General features: G+C 39.1%; 2 protein-coding genes across 44 annotated transcripts in view; both read right to left on the bottom strand.

Moving 5' to 3' along the window:
* Window positions 1–963, bottom strand: part of IL31RA (interleukin 31 receptor A) — a 47,713-nt gene extending 46,750 nt beyond the window's left edge. Inside the window, exon 1 of the mRNA XM_081517864.1 lies at window positions 565–963. The gene's annotated coding sequence lies outside the window, so the exon portion shown is untranslated. The remainder of the gene's footprint in view (window positions 1–564) is intronic.
* A 17,322-nt stretch (window positions 964–18,285) lies between these two features.
* Window positions 18,286–19,278, bottom strand: part of DDX4 (DEAD-box helicase 4) — a 74,749-nt gene continuing 73,756 nt past the window's right edge. For 41 of the 43 annotated variants that reach the window (XM_081517823.1, XM_081517820.1, XM_081517826.1 and 38 more), the window contains one exon: window positions 18,286–18,982. In XM_081517823.1, the coding sequence (XP_081373949.1) occupies window positions 18,896–18,982 (87 nt within the window). In that variant the 3' untranslated portion in view covers window positions 18,286–18,895. Of the gene's footprint in view, window positions 19,024–19,278 lie in introns of all 43 variants that reach the window. The other 2 variants (XR_014061484.1, XM_081517839.1) reach the window with 1 other exon arrangement.

The raw sequence follows: 19,278 nt of genomic DNA, 5'->3' as shown, positions 1-19,278 counted from the left end.
TAGTTTGCTTCCTGTCTCTTCTCAACAGCTTTGTTTCTAGTGACAAACAGATTCTGGGAATTTTGAGGAAAGGTATTTTATTTTATATATTTTGTATTATATTCTATTTTGTTATATTTATTTGGTTAGCATCACATAGATCCCTCTGTGATTATTCCATTACCCCAGTCAATTTTTTTTGTCCACAGTTAATTCTACTGTATAATACAAAACATACGCCAGCCAGCAAGAATACACTCCAGAAAAACAGTTCTGTCCTCCAGTCTCTGCCTCAGTTCCTGAGCACTCCAGCTAAACAAGACATCTCGTAATTTTCCCAAAGCACCATGCGATTTCGCATCTCCATGCTTTGTCCTTGTGGTTCCTTCTGTCTGGAATGTCCTTTCTTCCCTATTCCTGACCAAGTGATCCATCTTTCCAGACTCAGCTCAAAGCTAACCTTCTCCAAGCGCCTTCCCTGAACTTCCAGGTGGACTCAGCTCGCCGGTCGGCCTCTGTGCCCCACCTACCCTCCATGCCATCTGTAGTGTGCACGCAGCACACAGACGGTGTTTAGTAGTTTACCTGCTGGCTTCTCTACAGATAGGGAGCTTCTGCAGAGTGGAGCTTCTCTCTCTGTGAAGCCTGAGTGTTGAAGGCAGTGCCTGGTACCTGGTAGACATTCACTATTGTTTGTGGAATAATTAGAATAAAAAGGCTGCTGGCTCCTCACGTCATCCCAGATGAGATGGTGAGATAGTCTAAGGATTAAAGCAAATGTAAAGGCAATGCCTCACTTTCAGAAAGAAATAAATGATGCTACATTTTCGGCTGACATATCATTATGGGCGGAAAAGGAGAGTTCTCAGCAAAATAAACCATTTTAGGAAAAGTTGAATGCAGCATTTCTGGACGAAAACCACAGGAATAACATTTTCTCACACACAAACCAGTTGAAACACCTAACTAGCAGAAAGTGCCTATGGCAAAATAGAGCAGAGTGAGAACTTGGATCCATAGTAATAGAAATACCATTATGAAACAATAAGAGACTGGTTACATAACAGCAATAGTTAATGCCTGTTACTCAAAAGCTGTGGCTAATCTCTCCAAAAACAACCATTTTGATTTAAATGAGTATAAAACTTAGGAAGTTTATAAATTTTTCAAAGAAGAATAAATGTGTTCTTTGAAAATTAATTACAACAGCAATAGAATCTTTTTCTTTTTGGCCTTGAATAGAATTTTCTTTTTTTTTTTTTTGGCCTTGAAGCATGTGGAATCTTAGTCCTCTGACCAGAGATAGAATCCGTGCCCTCTGCGATGGAAGCTCGGAGTCCTAACCACTGGACCACCAGGGAATTCTCAATAATAGCACTTGTAACATCCAACTATTCACAATGTTGTCTTAATTTTCTCCAGTTCTTAGCCAAAAGACATGCCTTTACAAGTTTTAAAAGCATACTGGAAAGGGAGGGAGGCCCAGTCATGAAGACACTATTAAAGACATGATGCTGACAGCCTCAGTGATTGAATAAATAAGCAGTTATAGGTGCTAAAGCTCAAATTATTATTCCAACACAAGGTTTTGCATTTTAAAATCTTATCAGTATTAAATATTGAATATTTTATACTTAAAATATTTTAATTAACTGTAATTATTGCTTGTTTGCATTACAGTGATAATACTCACCTATTATTTGTGAATTTTTAAAGCCTTAACAAAAAACAGCAATACTAACAGTACTAAATCATACCCAGAGACAAAGCTGTAGAAGAAAAAAAGGTTGAGAACCACTGATCTACTTGCAGCAACAGAAGCATGGATAGTAATAGCAAATATCACCTGGTAAGTGCTGTAGTTACAACAGTGCAAGGAGACCACAGAATGTCCAGAGAGAGGAAAGAGCTGATGACTGGGGAAAGTCGATAAGCTTTGCTAGAATGACAATGCCCTAACACCTGTTTGTCCTCCAGTGCCTTTTCCACCTCCCCTCACACACCAGAGAACCACCACTCATGAGTGCTTATTGGTAGCAAAAGTGAACAAATGTGAGGTACCTCCCAGGAACTTAGAAATAAGTTCAAATGAGAATTCAACTAGCAAAATGTGTGCACAGAAGTGATCCTAGTTAACTGTGGGAGTAAATCAAGAATGTATTTGTAAAATGGTATTTGAAGAACTTGAGTTCACTGAACGTCTTCCAAGGAAGCCTGGGTGTAAACTCAAGAGAGTTGGATCTGGAAAATTAACACTGTCATTTAGTTGCAGGAATTTATTCAACTAAATGTATCCTAAATGGAAGGAGACTATGGGAATGGAAAGGAGAGGTCACAGAAAAAAAGTTGGCAGTGTTCATCAGTGTTCATTGGGCTTCCCTGATGGCTCGGTGGTAAAGAATCTGCCAGCAACACAGTAGATGCAGTTTTGATCCCTGGGTCAGGAAGATCCCCTGAAAGAAGAAATGACAACCCACTCCACTATTCTTGCCTGGAGAAACCCAAGAACAGAGGAGCCTGGCGGGCTGCAGTCCATGGGGTCACAAAGAGTCGGACACAACTGAGTGACTAAGCATCCATGGGAAGAAATTATGAAGTTTTCCATTGCTGGAGAGACATACAGTTGACCTTGAGCAATGCCGAAGTTAGGAGCACAGGCTCTCCACACAGTCAGAAATCCACTCACATAACTTCTGTCCATACACACAGTTCCTCCCCATCTGAGATTCTACAACCTGGATTCAACCAATCACGAACAGTGTAGTATGAGAGTATTTCCTATTGAAAACAAGACCACTTAAAAGTGGACCCACACAGTTAAAATCCATGTTGTTCAAGGGTCAGCTGTACTCTATAACAGAACAATCATTAGACTTCACCACAGCCTTGATGAAAGATACCTCAAAACCCCAAATTTCCATGATCGCTCTGATTCTGTGAAGCCATTTCTGATTATTAATAATTTAGCAGAAGTTCAGATCCTGAACAAAGGATGTAAGCCTTCTAGTAATTAGAAAAGACTACCCTCCTTTGTTTAAACATACCAGTCTCATGAAGTCTTATACGTGGGAATCAGCCTCCCCAAATCTGAGCAATTCTGGGTGCAGCAAGACTGTGGGCTATAGAAAATTCATGAAGATTATCCTGTACTCTTAAGGAGAACCATTAAACCATTACCTTCATTGCCTGACTCATCAGCGCTAACTTTTATTTATTTATTTATTTTTTTAAATGAGTTTATTTTCTATTTTTTAACTTTACAATATTGTATTTGTTTTGCCATACATTGACATGAATCCACCATGGGTGTACATGTTTTCCCCCTCCAGAACCCCCCTTCCACGTCCCTCCCCATCCCATCCCTCCAGGTCATCCCAGTGCACCAGCCCCGAGCACCCTGTATCATGCATTGAACCTGGACTGGCAATTTGTTTCACATATGATAATCTACATGCTTCCATGCCATTCTCCCATATCATCCCACCCTCACCCTCTCCCATAGAGTCCATAATACTGTTCCATTTATCTGTGTCTCTTTTGATGTCTCACATACAGGGTTATCTTTACCGATTGACTAAATACCATATATATGTGCTAGTATACTGTATTGGTGTTTTTCTTTCTGGCTTACTTCACTCTGTATAATAGGCTCCAGTTTCATCCACCTTATTAGAACTGATTCGAATGTATTCTTTTTAATGGCTGAGTAATATTCCATTGTGTATATGTACCACAGCTTCCTTATCCATTCGTCTCCTGATGGGCATCTAGGCAGCACTAACTTTTAAAATGCAGCAGCTTTGAATAATTGTCTCCACTAAGGGGACACTTCCTAGAAATATACACCTTCTCATTAGTGGTGCCTGATTTGAATACAACAGGAGCTCTGGAATTCTCAAACAACACTATGAATATTCCATGCTGAACCAAAGGACTCAGAACATAAAGTGATGCCACTTGAGTAATTTTTAGTGTCTTATCTTTAAAGTAGTAGCTACTGTTAGGAGTACAATGACTGAAAGTGAAACCAAACAATTATTGTTGGCTACAGCAGTAACTGGAGACAAGAAAACAAAGGAAGAGACACTGCTCTTGCCAGCTGATGTTAAACTATCCCTTCCTCTCCTCATTCTGTCTCCTATCACCCAAGCAGAAGCAATAGCATGGCTGTTTTACTCTCTAGCAATCTCCCATTACACACACACAAATACCTCCACCACCCCACATATAGGCTGTCCTTTGGAGCTTCAGTTCTCACTCAAGGCTGTGTCCTGGAGGCTGTTTTACCTGATTTCGCGTGCACACAAATATATCACTATACGATTCATTCATTCATACATCTACTCAGTTAATATGTGTTGATACCCATTCTGTGCCACAAACTGTGCAGAGTATGGGATTGAGTTTTTAACGGATGGGCAAAGAAGTAAATTCTAGGGATAGCAACACACTTTTAGGTTGAATTATACAAAACTGCTATTGTCATAAGTCTAAAACAGTCAAATATTGGCAATTTCAGCCTACTAAACTAATTGTATCTTTTCTTTTTGGTGAGGAAATGCTTATGTACCTTATCCAAGATGAGATTAACAGCTATCAGCATGGTGACTATAGTTAATAATACTGTACTGTATATTTGGAAGTTGCTATGGCAGTAGACCTTAAAAGCTCTCATCACAAAAGAAAAGTTTTGTAACTATGTATGGGCTTCCCTTGTGGCTCAGCTGGTAAAGAATCTGCCTGCAATGTGGGAAACCTGGGTTTGATCTCTAGGTTGGGAAGATCCCCTGGAGAAGGGAACGGCTACCCACTCCAGTATTCTCTGGCCTGGAGAATTCCATGAACTCTATAGTCCATGGTGTCTCAAAGAGTCAGACATGACTGAGCAACTTTCACTTTCACAGCAGTAGACCTTAAAAGCTCTCATCACAAGAGAAAAGTTTTGTTAATTATGTATAGTGATATGCGTGCATGCTAACTCGCTTCAGTCATGGCTGACTTTTTGCAACCCTGTGGACTGGGGCCTGCCAGGCACCTCTGTCCATGGGGATTTTCCAGGCAAGAATATTGGGTTGCCACACCCTCCTCCAGGGGATCTTCCCAACCTAGGGATCAAACCCACATCTCTTACATCTCCTGCATTGGCTGGCATGTTCTTTACCATTAGTGCCACCATATATGTTACCTTAACTAGACTTAATGTGGTGATCATGTCACATTACATACAATTCAATCATTCAATCATTATGTTGTATACCTGAAACTAATAAGTTAATTATATCTCAATTATTTTTAAAAAGAGTTATCAGGAAACTGCATTCAGTTTCAGAGTTGAAACACATTTGAGGTTCAGGCTGCTTTCACACAATGAATACTTTGAGATGGCCAGCAGCAAGACTGGCAAAAACACAAGTATGATGCGATAGTAAGAGTCTACAAAGTGCTAATTGCATTACATAAATTACGTCTGTCCTTCTTAAAATCCCTGCAGAGTTGGTATTATTACCCCCGCTTTACAGATATGGAAGTTGTGGCTCACAGTATCATTTAATCAGTCCAAAACTCCCATAGTTTGTAAGTGACTTCAGTTTCATTTTCAGTTCAGTCGCTCAGTCATGTCAGACTCTGTGACCCCATAGCTGGATCCAAACCTATGCTTGTCTTATTCTAAAGCCTAGATTCTTTCCATCAAAATCAAGCAGTGGTTATTAGTGATTTACTCTCCCTCAGTCCTCCTGCCACAAAATACCAGTACACACAGGGATTTTCTTCTGAATCTCCTAGGTCTAATTTTCTGCAGCCTCAAGTTCCCAGAAAGATACACCTTTATTGTTCCTATATTTTCCCCAGCCCCTGATCGCTGTCCTCCACCATCTCCCACCCTAGCACCAGCATTTTAAAAAGATTTACTGCCAGAAGATTAGATTCCTTGTAACCATCAATAACCAGTCTAACTACAGAGTAAGTCATGCAGTGAGTTCTGACCGACAACTTTATTGAAGAAAGCAGAAATAAACCCTCATATAGTAGAAGAAGGGACCAAAGCTGCAAGTGTTTGCGTTATCAGGTTCTGTGTCCTGATACTCACCTTCCTGTGTGGGGTGGTATCCCACAGAGCTTCTGCTGTTTAAAAAGATCCACATCAAAGGTGCTCTGTCTTCCACAGCACAAGTGAGAGCAAGGAGAGTGGTTTATAATTTATCAACACAGTTATGCAAGTGTTTGCTCTCTGGTCGAAGGGCTTTTCCTTTGCTTTTAAGCCCAGCCCAAGGCAGGGTGGCACTTAACCCACTTATGCTGGGAAGTGGAGTGCATTATTGTAACTTTAAAAAAATCTACTTCTGTGAGACCACTCAACTTTACAGGAAAAAGTGCCATCTGAAAGTGCCATAAACAACTAAAAGGAATGACTAAATTTAAAATGTTCTACACAGGAAGTCCTTACAAATGCGGGTGGTAATGGGTGAAATGCTAAGAGTATGTTTAACTTCAGAAATATATCATCATGCAATTATCTTTAAATGAAGGAGATGGAGAGAAAATAATGGTAGCTAACTTGGAAAGACATTTATAATTCCTAAGCATGTGTTGGGTTGGCCAAAAAGTTCATTTAGGTTTTTCATCCAGTATTGCGGAAAAACAAATGTTTTGACCAACCCAATATTAAGTATACTAAACTGGGGAGCTGGAAGCCAGCTAAATTACTAATTAAGCCGCTTAATACGATAATTAAATATATATGGAGATCTTACTACGTGTCAGTCACAGTACTACGAACTTGAAATTATCTCAATATTCACAACAATTCTATGACATCAGTAATATTTTTCCTCTCATCTTATAGATGAGGACACAGAGGCCAGAAAAAGACACTTGTCCAAAGCAAGTAGTAGAGCTAGGAACTGAACCAAGACAGACTGACTCTCAGTATCCTACAAATCAAAGGTTAAATCTGATGGTTTCTGGGATCACTTTAGGCATTACAGTTTTATAACTTTTTGATATTGACAAAATCATAAAGAAATCTCTTCTCTACGGAAAAAATTATGATGCAAAAGGAAAGAAACTCAACCTAAGCTTTAAAACAAGATATGCTCTTCAGCTGAATATGTGTTTTATTTAGTAATTTTTTTAAACTTATTTATTATTGATTCACTTATGGCTGTGCTGGCTCTTTGTTGCTGCAAGGGCTTTCTCCAGTTGTGATGAGAAGGGGCTACTCCTTGTTGTAGGGTGCAGTCTTCTCATTGCAGTGGCTTCTCTCATTGCAGAGCAAAGGCGCTTGGGCTTCAGTAGTTGAAGCATGCAGGCTGAGGAGTTGCAGCTTACGAGCTTAGCTGCTCTGAGGTATGTGGAATCTTTCTGGACCATGGATCGAACCCATGTCCCTTGCACTGGCAGTGTTCCTATCCACTGCGCCACCAGGGACATCTCCACATATGTCTTAATTTAAATTTATTTCCCATCTTCCTTGGGCAATGTTCTACTAAGTAGCAAAGTTTAGCAGAAGTGAGGAGGAGAAAGTTTTTTTTTTTTACCTAGTAAACTATGAGGTACTAAAAAATCCCATTATAATGTACTATCTAGGACAGGTAAATTTTTGCATAAAAATAGCAGTTCTTTAATTTAGTCAACAAATACTTAGTAAGCTTATTATACATATAACACCTAATGATGTTACACAATAAAATTCTGGCTACATGGTTGATTGGATATATACATTTCTCTCTGCTCTATCATATAACTCCATGAAAATTATGGTAAAGGCCGAGGAAAGCTACAGAGTCACACAAAACAAAAAAACTGGGAGAAGAGACAACAAAACATGGCAATAAGAGAGGTCAGAAAGTTTTGGAGCATGAGAAGTGAGTCAAGCGGCAGCTGAATTAAGAAACATGAGAAAGTTGAAACCTAAAAACACCTAAAAGGGAGGCCACCAAGAAGCAAGACCTGTGCCGTGAATCTCGTAATTTCAGAAGATGAGACACTACGGGCGCACAATCCATCCTCATTCTCCATAGATTCATATCTGCAAATTCACCAACTCTCTAAAATTCACTGTGTCCCCAAAATCAGTACTTGAGCTGTGTCACGGTCATTCGCAGACATGAGCAGTGGCAAGAAGCATACATCCCATGCTGAGGTTGAATAAGCAACACTGCTCCTGTACTGTACAAACGTTCTTTTCATGATCTGTTCAGTGCCACAGTTTTCACATTTTTGTGTGCTTTTTGATGGTGATTTTGCCATTTAAAATGGTCCTCAAGCATAGTGCTGAAGTGCCGTCTAGTGGTCCTAAGCAGAAGGTCGTGATGTGCTTGACAGGACATATGTGTGTTAGACATGCTTTGTGCAGGTGTGAGTTATACTGTGGCTGTGACTTTAAGGTTGATGCACCAACAATATACATTGAACTAGGTGTCTTAAAATGGAAACACATATACAACAAGGTTATGTGCTGAACATCTGACACGAATGTTGTGACCAGAGGTTCACAGGAACTCCATCCAGGGTTTCCGTGAGGGAGAAGTGTTCAGTATTCACTAGCTCAGGGTCCACAGTGCCTTTACAAAACGTGATTACCACAAATAACACAGGCAATAGAGAAGACAAATGGCAACTGAAGGAGGAGGGCAACTTGGACTTTTAGGGACCATTGAAGCTACGGCAGCAGCAGTTTACCGATGGGGGCTCCAGTCAATCTGAGCATACGACAGAAAGCATGGGCCGGAGCACACTAGGAGACAGTGCTGGCTAGAACGGCTAATTAATACACTTGAAGAAAGTAACATTGAGTTTGGAGGAGGAGAGATGAAGTCCACGCATCCCAGCCTTTCAACTCAACTCCACAAACATAAGTCAGTGTCAGATCTTATGCTTGAGATTGTGGAAACAAAGTTGAGGAAAGCAGAGGTCCCAACTAGGAAAAATTCACAACTTAGGTGGGAAAACAGACTCATAAACAAAGGTGCTTTGTGCTGTGCTGTGCTAAATCGCTTCAGTCATGTCCGACTCTGTGCGACCCTGTGGATTGTAGCCCACCAGGCTCCTCCGTCCATGTGATTCTCCAGGCAATAAACAAGGCGCTATAAAACAAAGTGGCAAGTGCTGTTAAAGGTGTCTATAAAGTGCTACAGGATCCATTTCCCTTAAGGCACAATTAATGGCTCCTCTTCCCCATTTCCTGTAGCACTTTATACACACCTTTAACAGCACTTGCCACTTTATTTTAAAGCCTATTTTGTTTTATATGAATATTGCTACCCCAGCTTTCTTGCTATTTCAATTTTCAGGAAATATTCTTTTCCATCACCTCACTTTCATTCCATGTGTGTCTTTGGCTCTGAAGTGAGTCTCTTGTAAGCAGTATATCAGTTCAGTTTAGTTCAATCGCTCAGTTGTGTCCGACTCTTTGCAACCCCATGAATTGCAGCACGTCAGGCCTCCCTGTCCATCACCAACTCCCAGAGTTTACCCAAACCAATGTCCATTGAGTCAGTGATGCCATCCAACCATCTCATTCTCTGTCGTCCCCTTCTCCTCCTGCCCCCAATCCTTCCCAGCATTAGGGTCTTTTCCAATGAGTCAACTCTTCGCATGAGGTGGCCAAAGTATTGGAGTTTCAGCTTCAACATCAGTTCTTCCAATGAACACCCAGGATTGATCTCCTTTAGGATGGATTGATTGGATCTCCTTGCAGTCCAAGGGACTCTCAAGAGTCTTCTCCAACACCACAGTTCAAAAGCATCAATTCTGCGGCGCTCAGCTTTCTTCACCATCCAACTCTTACATCCATACATGACCACTGGAAAAACCATAGCCTTAACTAGACGGACTTTTGTTGGCAAAGTAATGTCTCTGCTTTTAAATATGTTATCTAGGTTGGCCATAACCTTCCTTCCAAGGAGTAAGCATCTTTTAATTTCATGGCTGCAATCACCATCAGCAGTGATTTTGGAGCCCAAAAAAATTAAGTCTGACACTGTTTCCACTGTTTCCCCATTTATTTCCCATGAAGTGATGGGACCAGATGCCAGGATCTTAGTTTTCTGAACGTTGAGCTTTAAGCCAACTTCTTCACTCTCCTCTTTCACTTTCACCAACAGGCTCTTTAGTTCTTCTTCACTTTCTGCCATAAGGGTGGTGTCATCTGCATATCTGAGGTTATTGATATTTCTCCCAGCAATTTTGATTCCAGCTTGTGTTTCTTCCAGCCCAGCGTTTCTCATGATGTACTCTGCATATAAGTTAAATAAGCAGGGTGACAATATACAGCCTTGACGTACTCCTTTTCCTATTTGGAACCAGTCTGTTGTTCCATCTATAGTTCTAACTGTTGCTTCCTGACCTGCATACAGGTTTCTCAAGAGATAGGTCAGATGGTCTGGTATTCCCATCTCTAAGAATTTTCCACAGTTTATTGTGATCCACACAGTCAAAGGCTTTGGCATAGTCAATAAAGCAGAAATAGATGTTTTTCTGGAACTGTCTTGCTTTTTCGATGATCCAGTGGATATTGGCAATTTGATCTCTGGTTCCTCTGCCTTTTCTAAAACGAGCTTGAACATCTGGAAGTTCACAGTTCACGTATTGCTGAAGCCTAGCTTGGAGAATTTTGAGCATTACTTTACTAGCATGTGAGATGAGTGCAATTGTGTGGTAGTTTGAGCATTCTTTGGCATTGCCTTTGGGATTGTAATGAAAACTGACCTTTTCCAGTCCTGTGGCCACTGCTGAGTTTTCCAAATTTGCTGGCATATCAAGTGTGGCACTTTCACAGCATCATCTTTCAGGATTTGAGATAGCTCAACTGGAATTCCATCACCTCCACTAGCTTTGTTCATAGTGATGCTTTCTTTTTTTTTTTCATAGTGATGCTTTCTAAGGCCCACTTGACTTCACATTCCAGGATGTCTGGCTCTAGGTGAGTGATCACACCATCATGATTATCTGGGTTTTAAAGATCTTTTTTGTACAGTTCTTCTGTGTATTCTTGCCACCTCTTCTTAATATCTTCTGCTTCTGTTAGGTCCATACCATTTCTGTCCTTTATCGAGTCTATCTTTACATGAAATGTTCCTTTGGTATCTCTAATTTTCTTGAAGAGATCTCTAGTCTTTCCCAATCTGTTGTTTTCCTCTATTTCTTTGAATTGATTGCTGAGGAAGGCTTTCTTATCTCTCCTTGTTATTCTTTGGAATTCTGCATTCAGATGGGAATATCTTTCCTTTTCTCCTTTGCTTTTCGCTTCTCTTCCTAGCTATTTGTAAGGCCTCCTCAGACAGCCATTTTGCTTTTTTGCATTTCTTTTCCATGGGGATGGTCTTGATCCCTGTCTCCTATACAATGTCACGAACCTCTGTCCATAGTTCATCAGGCACTCTATCAGATCTAGTCCCTTAAATCTATTTGTCACTTCTACTGTATATTCATAAGGGGTTTGATCTAGGTCATACCTGAATGGACTAGTGGTTTTCCCTACTTTCTTCAATTTAAGTCTGAATTTGGCAGTAAGCAGTTCATGATCTGAGCCACAGTCTGCTCCCGGTCTTGTTTTTGCTGACTGTACAGAGCTTCTATATCTTTGGCTGCAAAGAATATAATCAATCTGATTTCAGTGTTGACCATCAGGTGATGTCCATGTGTAGAGTCTTCTCTTGTGTTGTTGGAAGAGGGTGTTTTGCTATGACCAGTGCGTTCGCTTGGCAAAACTTGATTAGCCTTTGCCCTGCTTCATTCTGTACTCCAAGGCCAAATTTGCCTGTTACGCCAGGTGTTTCCTGACTTCCTACTTTTGTATTCCAGTCCCCTATAATGAAAAGGACGTCTTTTTTGGGTGTTAGTTCTAGAAGGTCTTGTAGGTCTTCATAGAACCGTTCAAGTTCAGCTTCTTCAGCGTTACTGGTTGGGGCATAGACTTGGATTACTGTGATACTGAATGGTTTGCCTTGGAAACGAAGAGAGATCATTCTATCGTTTTTGAGATTGCATCCAAGTACTGCATTTCGGACTCTTTTGTTGACCATGATGGCTACTCCATTTCTTCTAAGGGATTCTTGCCCACAGTAGTAGATATAATGGTCATCTGAGTTAAATTCACCCATTCCAGTCCATCTTAGTTCGCTGATTCCTAGAATGTCGACGTTCACTCTTGCCATCTCCTGTTTGACCACTTCCAATTTGCCTTGATTCATGGACCTAACATTCCAGGTTCCTATGCAATATTGCTCTTTACAGGGGTCTTATTTTTTATCCAGTTAGGCACCCTATGTCTTGATTGGAGCATTTGGTCCATTGACATTTAAATATACTTATTGCCACTTTGTTACTTGTTTTCTGGTTGTTTTTGTAGTTCTGTTTTCTTCTTCTTTTAGATTCTTCTCTCATGGTTTGATTGCTTCAGCTGTATGCTTAAGTCCTTTCTCTCTAGTTTTTGCATATCTATTGTAGGTTTTTGATTTGTAGTTACCATGGGGTTCATATATGTTGGCCTATATCTGTTTTAAACTGGTAGTCATTAAGTTCATACACATTCTAAAAGATTTACATTTTTTATTCCTCTCCCCCACATTTTTGTATTTCTGATGTCATATTTTACATCTTCATGTTTATCCCTTACCTGTTTATTATAGTTATAGTTGATTTTAGAATTTCTTTTAATCTTCACACAAGCTTACTTAAGTGGTTGATTCACAATCTTTACTATATATTTGCCTTTACTAATTGGATTTTTCCTTGCCTATAAATTCTTCTTCTTGCAGCCTTTTCTTTCCACCTACAGAAAATCCTTTAACATTTCTTTTAGGGTTGGTGTAGTATTGATGAATTCTTTTCACTTTTACTTGTCTGAGAAGTTCTTTATTTCTCCTCCAACTCTGAAATATAATCTTGCTAGGCAGATTATCCTAAATTGTTGGTTTTTCCCCTTTCAATACCTTAAATAAACTATGCCACTTCATTCTGTCTTGCAAAGTTTCTGCAGAAGAATCAGTTGATGACCTTATGGGAATTCCCTTTTACATGAGTCTGTTCTTCTCTTGCTGCCTTTAAAATTCTAAATTTTGCTGTTTTAATTATATCTTGGTATGGGTCTCTTTGAGTTCATACACAGGAGAGAAAAAATTGGGTTTTGTTCCTGAATGCTGAAAAAGAATTCTACAAAAACACGATTCCAAACCCAGAAAACACTGATGGAGGTGGGGGGGACCTTTTTCAAGGAATTCTTACATGCAAAATCCCCCACAGAGAAGTAGATTTCAATGCCCTACTATGACAATCTGGCAATCTCCTAAATTATAGCAAAACACTTAATGAAGCACTTAAAGAATTAACCTAAATCGCCAGACCCCAAACTCTAGGACAAATCATTTGCTCACTTCAGTTTCAAGCATCCTTAGTGTTCCAACACACTCACCTTATTGTCCCTCCCCCCAGTCCTCTCCTTACAAGAAATTCCTCAGGGAACCAACTGTCTCTAAAGCAGGAGTCATTTAATCTTTGGTTCCCTGGCCTTTTTGCTGTGTGTCTACGGATGGATTTTACATAAGTAGATAAATCTAAGCACATGACTAAGCACAGCACAGGTAACTCCCCTGAAAATTCAAGTAAAACTTGAGTCGAAAACCAACCTGATTTAAAGTGATTAGGAACCACGATTCTAAACGGAGAACCCAAGGAGTACAGCAGCGCCAGCCCACCACACAGGCACGCCCCACACTCACTTGGATACGATCAGCTCAAGTTCTCAGCGGCAGGGACGCCCTCCTATCTGCTTATCCCAGTCCCTGGGATCCCAGGAAGCCAACCTCCGGCTCCGCCCTGGGGGGAAGGTTCCCACCGCCCCCACGCCCTCAGTAGCTGTCATTCCCGGCAGCGGGCAAAGCACTGCCCTGGTTCGGGAAAGGAAGGATCACCAGCTCAGAGCTGCCTCGGTGACCAAGCCAGGATGCAGGCGAAGCTGCTTCCCAGCACCAGCAGCTTCAAGGTGATCACAACCATACACAGCTGTCTGATCGCTCACATCTGTCTGACTGGCAAGGCTGAGCTCTCTGCTGGTCGAATAGTAGAAGAGCACTTTTCCTCACCACCAGCATCGTGGGACATAATACGACGAGTCCATTCTGGGCTTTTCCTAAGGAGCTACTAGGTTCCTGGTTCTGCGTGGGGCACAGCAGGGAAATCTAAAGCCGACACTGAACATAAGTGTAGACCACAGCATCACGCACACTGGTGTGTGGCTGAAACTTTTAACACAGCCATTTTAAACATAGTTTAAAATCTATATAGAGCACATGAAACAAAATGAAATGCTCTCTTCTCCCCAGTTACGGGACCAATAAAGAGTTTATAGGAACAGCACAAAATGTAAAGCCAGGGGTGTGAAGGAGGTGTAGAGTGTAAAGGAGGGGTGAACTTCTGTCCAATGCTGCTGCCCTGTTATCAATGCTGAAAAATTAAATCAGGAAACAATCACTACTCTACCCAAGACCCTAACGGACAGATGGTCTGGGTGGGTCATGTACCCAGTATGAAATCAGGACCACTCATCTTTACTCTCTACTAACATCACCATTATTCCCAAACCTTCATTTGTACAGCTGATGCCTGACATTCTACATTTTGAGCTTCTTTAGTTTGGGCCAGAAGCTTTGACTCTGCAAAGTTTTAAAATGCAAAGAATTCAAGGGAAGAAAATCTAAGCTTTACTATTAACATCTTAACCTATGCCTTTTCAGGTGGCGCTAGTGGTAAACAATCTGCCTCTCAACGCAGGAGACTGGAGAGACACAGATTCAATTCCAGTCGGGAAGATCCCCGGAGCAGGAAATGGCAACCCACTCCAGTATTCTTGCCTGGAAAATTACCTGGACGGAGGAGCCTAATGGGCTACACAGTCCATGGGGACGCAGAGTTGGACGACCCAACTGAGAAAAGTGACTAGGCACTCACTTGAGAGGAGGCCTCAGTGAACAGATAGAGGAGGGGAGGGCACTAGACTAGCGGTTGGCAGGAAAGGCACAAAAGCCAACAGATTACTGAATTTGACTAAAGCCAGCATTCTATATACCATAACAACTTAAAGTTGATAAAGGCTAAAGATTTCTGATGTCAAGCAGCAGGAAAACAAATGCTTAATGTAAGAAAAAATGATTTCTCAGGTTAAATTCCAGAGATTAAGCAAGCATTAGTGAAGCAGAAAATTCACTATTAAGCAACATTTGGAAAAACAAAAGAACATAAGATAGCTATTGGAAATAAAATATAATTGCTAAAAAAATATAAAAAGATTTAAAGATAGTTTTCTACCAGAACATAAGCTTTTAAAAAGATGAGAAAACATGAAAGACAGAGACTTAGAGATTAATTTTGTAGTTCTAGCATCTGATTAATATCAACAGGAGTGCCATAAAGAACAAAGAAAATCTAGGGAAAATTATCAAAGAAATACAATACACTCCCAGAGTCAGAAAAGTATGATCTGCAAAGCACACCAAATACTCACTAGAATTTAAAGATCCACTCATTATAAAATTTAAGAACATTAACATCTTTGGGTATCTAGCTTCCAGTCACTAACTTTGAACACAGAAAATAATATGATGAAAAGCACATATTTCTTCTCCCAAAAAGAGAAAGACAATCGAACTATAGAGTAAACAAACTGCTCTAAGAGTTTATCCAAAGTTAAAGCAAATTGGTCTGTGGAGTATTTATAGTAATCGTCCCTAGAAACACAGAGGTGACAAAATTGGAAAAATAGTAAAGATAATCAGACTATGTTAACTGGCCCATGCAGAGAACAAACTATATAATGTAAACCCTATTGATTTTCAGTTTTAGAACCAACTTGTAGATATAAGAAGGGAGCTTTGTTACAGAATGCAAATGTTAACTTTCCAAATGTATAGTTTACAGATGTCACAATGTAAAAACAGAAGTAGGGTGCCTTTATCATCTCACAAAGTATACTTCTAACTGTATTAAAGTTACCAATTTTTTTTCTTCTTTTCTCTTTTTATATATACTATATGATGGATGCTAACTAAACTTACTGCAGTAATCATTTCACAATACAGTACAAGCGAAACCATATGCTATATGCTCTCAACTTACACATTGGTATATATCAATTGCATCTCAATAAAATTGGAAAAACGTTACCAAAGAAGGGAGAATGAGGTGAGTGGTCTTTACCATGCACAAAGTCAGTAGACTGTGGGATGTGAAATAGCAATTTAGAAAGGGAGAGGCAGCAGGATATTGCTCTATTATAATCCTCCTACTGAATTTTACTTTCTAGTCATATGTGTATCTGTTACTTTGATAGTCTTTAAAGAAATCTTTCAAATCTATACTCAGAAATAAGGAAAGTAATTGAACACTTGGATATTTATAGCTGGTTTGTTATGATGGTAGGATTATGTGTGACTTTCTCTTTACCTTTGTTTCAGTAATGCTCTGATGGTAAATTTGATAAATCAAGCATGACTCAAAAATTTTCAAGGCAATCAGGCTATGACCAAGAAGCTCTTTGAGGAAATAAAGAAATGACCTATAAATTCTCTTTGTAAACAAAACTGGAAGAGACAATTAAAGACAGACAAAACAACTAACGATGCAAACATGTTCATTTAGCCTTTCCCAGAAGTGAGATTAACAGTATTAAGTTAAATATATCCTATTTATTTTTTTGATTGCAGGATCTTAGTTCCTCCAATCAGGAATCAAACCCAGGTCCTTGGCAGTGAAAGCACGGAATCCTAACCACTGGATTCCCAGGGAATTTCTGTTGCTTATTCTTTTTAACTAAACTTCTCATTTTGAGTTGTGTGTTGTGTATTTGTCTAATGGTATTCCTACATAACCACATACATAAATAACTATATGCTGATAATCTACTATATTCATAGTAGTATTTTTCCTTGTCTATTTACCCTTTTTATATAAGCAACTAATTCTATTGTGATCAAATCTATTCATTGCTTCCTTCATGATTTCTGTCCTTTGAGCTTAATGTCAACTCTCATTCCCAAGCCAAAGGTTCAATATTTAACTGTATTTTTTGTAGTTGTAATTTTTACATGTCACATAGGGCTGATTTTTAATATGGCACGGGGGTAGGCATCTAGTTATCCCAGCAGAATCTGTTGAATGTTCCTCTTTTAATTTGTGATGCCTCATTTACTAACCAAATCCCTATAACAAGATATACATGTTCAGAAAATGCTGCTTTGGATATTTAAGTGAATAACAACATATACTTGAAACTGATTATTTTTGTCCCCCTGTATTTATGTCTCCCCCTTGTTTTAATATTTTGGTTCATTTTTTTAATGATTAAGAATTTCTTACAATCTAGACACAGTAATTTTTTTTTTGCCCTTCTTCCCTCTTTTTAATTATTATTTTTTAATTTACTTTGATTGGAGGCTAATTACTTTACAATATTGTGGTGGTTTTTGCCATACAGTCACATGAATCAGCCATGGGTGTACATGTGTTCCTCATCCTGACCTTCCCTCCCATTTCCCTCCCCATCCCATCCCTCAGGGTCATCCCAGTGCACCAGCCCTGAGCACCCTGTCACATGCATTGAACCTGGACTGGCAATCTATTTCACATATGATAATATACATGTTTCAATGCTATTCTCTCAAATCATCCCACCCTCGCCCTCTCCCACAGAGTCCAAAAGTTTGTTCTTTACATCTGTGTCTCCTTTGCTGTCTCGCATATAAGGTCATCATTACCACCTTTCTAAATTCCATATATATGCATTAATATACTATATTGGTGTTTTTCTTTCTGACTTACTTCACTTTGTATAATAGGCTCCAGTTTCATCCACCTCATTAGAACTGATTCAAATGTATTCTTTTCAATGGCTGAGTAATATTCCATTGTGTATATGTACCACAGCTTTCTTATCCATTTGTCTGCTGATGGACATCTAGGTTGCTTCCATGTCCTGGCTATTGTAAACAGTGCTGCGATGAACACTGGGGTACATGTAGACACAGTAAGTTTAAGATATGTAATGGTAAGTGAAAAAAAGTTTTCACCCTAAATATTAAAATATAAAAAAATTAATTATGGCAAGAGTGAACAACTCTGTTTCTGTTGATACAGTTTGAGCTCAAAGAATGATTTTCATTACTGCATCTATGTATTAATGTATATTACACATATTCAATTTATATAAGACTTTTCACTTCATTGGTTTCACGAGACTCAAAATTTCAAAATACAAGAGTTGAGAAGTATAATCTGTAACAAGAAAAATTAAAAGTGCTGCTGGAAAACTTATGGGGGAAAGAGTTTCATCCTTTATTTTTAAGGGGAAGTCTGTATATTATAAATACAAACAGTTGTATCATTGAGTACAGAGTTCACGTTGCAAACATTTAACCATGTTCATCACATATCTGATGATATAAAATCAAAACTGCTTTTAAAAGCTTGTCTTTCACTGTTTCTATCATGAAAATCATGTCATTACATTTCAGTGACACACTATTGTTTAAAGGCTCCTTTGAAGTAAAAATAGAACCCAATAATTTTTAACCAAAAGTGTATCCTATAATCCTGTTTGCTGTAGGATCAATAAACACTCTACTGAGACATGGCATTTAGACATGAAGTATGTCTAAAACCCTTGAAGAATACAATAGAAATAGGCAAGACATTTAGAATGCTTTAATCTTTCTGGTTAACACCATTTGTATTAGTAACTGCAACGCTGTAACTTTTAGCATTTCACATAACTAGTCAGTAAGGATTTTTTCTTAAGGGTGGGAGTAAGAACAGAAGGATAGGAGATGCAAGGTTTCATACTTCTGTTTTAAAAAATCAAAAATCAAAACTACTTTCTTCTCTGCATCAAAACTGTATCACAAACTTGCAGGTTGTTTTCGTTTTAATCCCATGACTCATCATCCACTGGATTCGGAGCTTGTGATGAAGAAAACCCTGCTATGTTCAAAGAGCTCTTGCCATGGTAATTCTTAAAAAAGAAAGAAACAAACAAACATTTAATTTTATGCACTAGTTAAAGTTACACTACCTAGACTGATAGCAAGGACTCAAGCTTTCTATCATTTCTTCCCCAAACAAAAAATTTCATTCTTATTGAATCTAATCCATTTGAAAAAAGGTCCATATCAATGTAGGAAGTTTAAATTGCACAGAGTATTTCAAGAAAAAATGTAAGCCAATAGGTTTTGGCAAATGGAAAAACAAAGCTCTTCACTTCAATGAATAAGCATAATTACTTAATGACTAGTATGCCTATTGTTCTGT

Source organism: Giraffa tippelskirchi, chromosome 8 (genome assembly GCF_054371585.1).
Source record: "Giraffa tippelskirchi isolate mGirTip1 chromosome 8, T2T-mGirTip1v1.2.pri, whole genome shotgun sequence".
NCBI lineage: Eukaryota > Metazoa > Chordata > Mammalia > Artiodactyla > Giraffidae > Giraffa > Giraffa tippelskirchi.
This window is presented reverse-complemented; position numbering and strand designations above follow the sequence as displayed.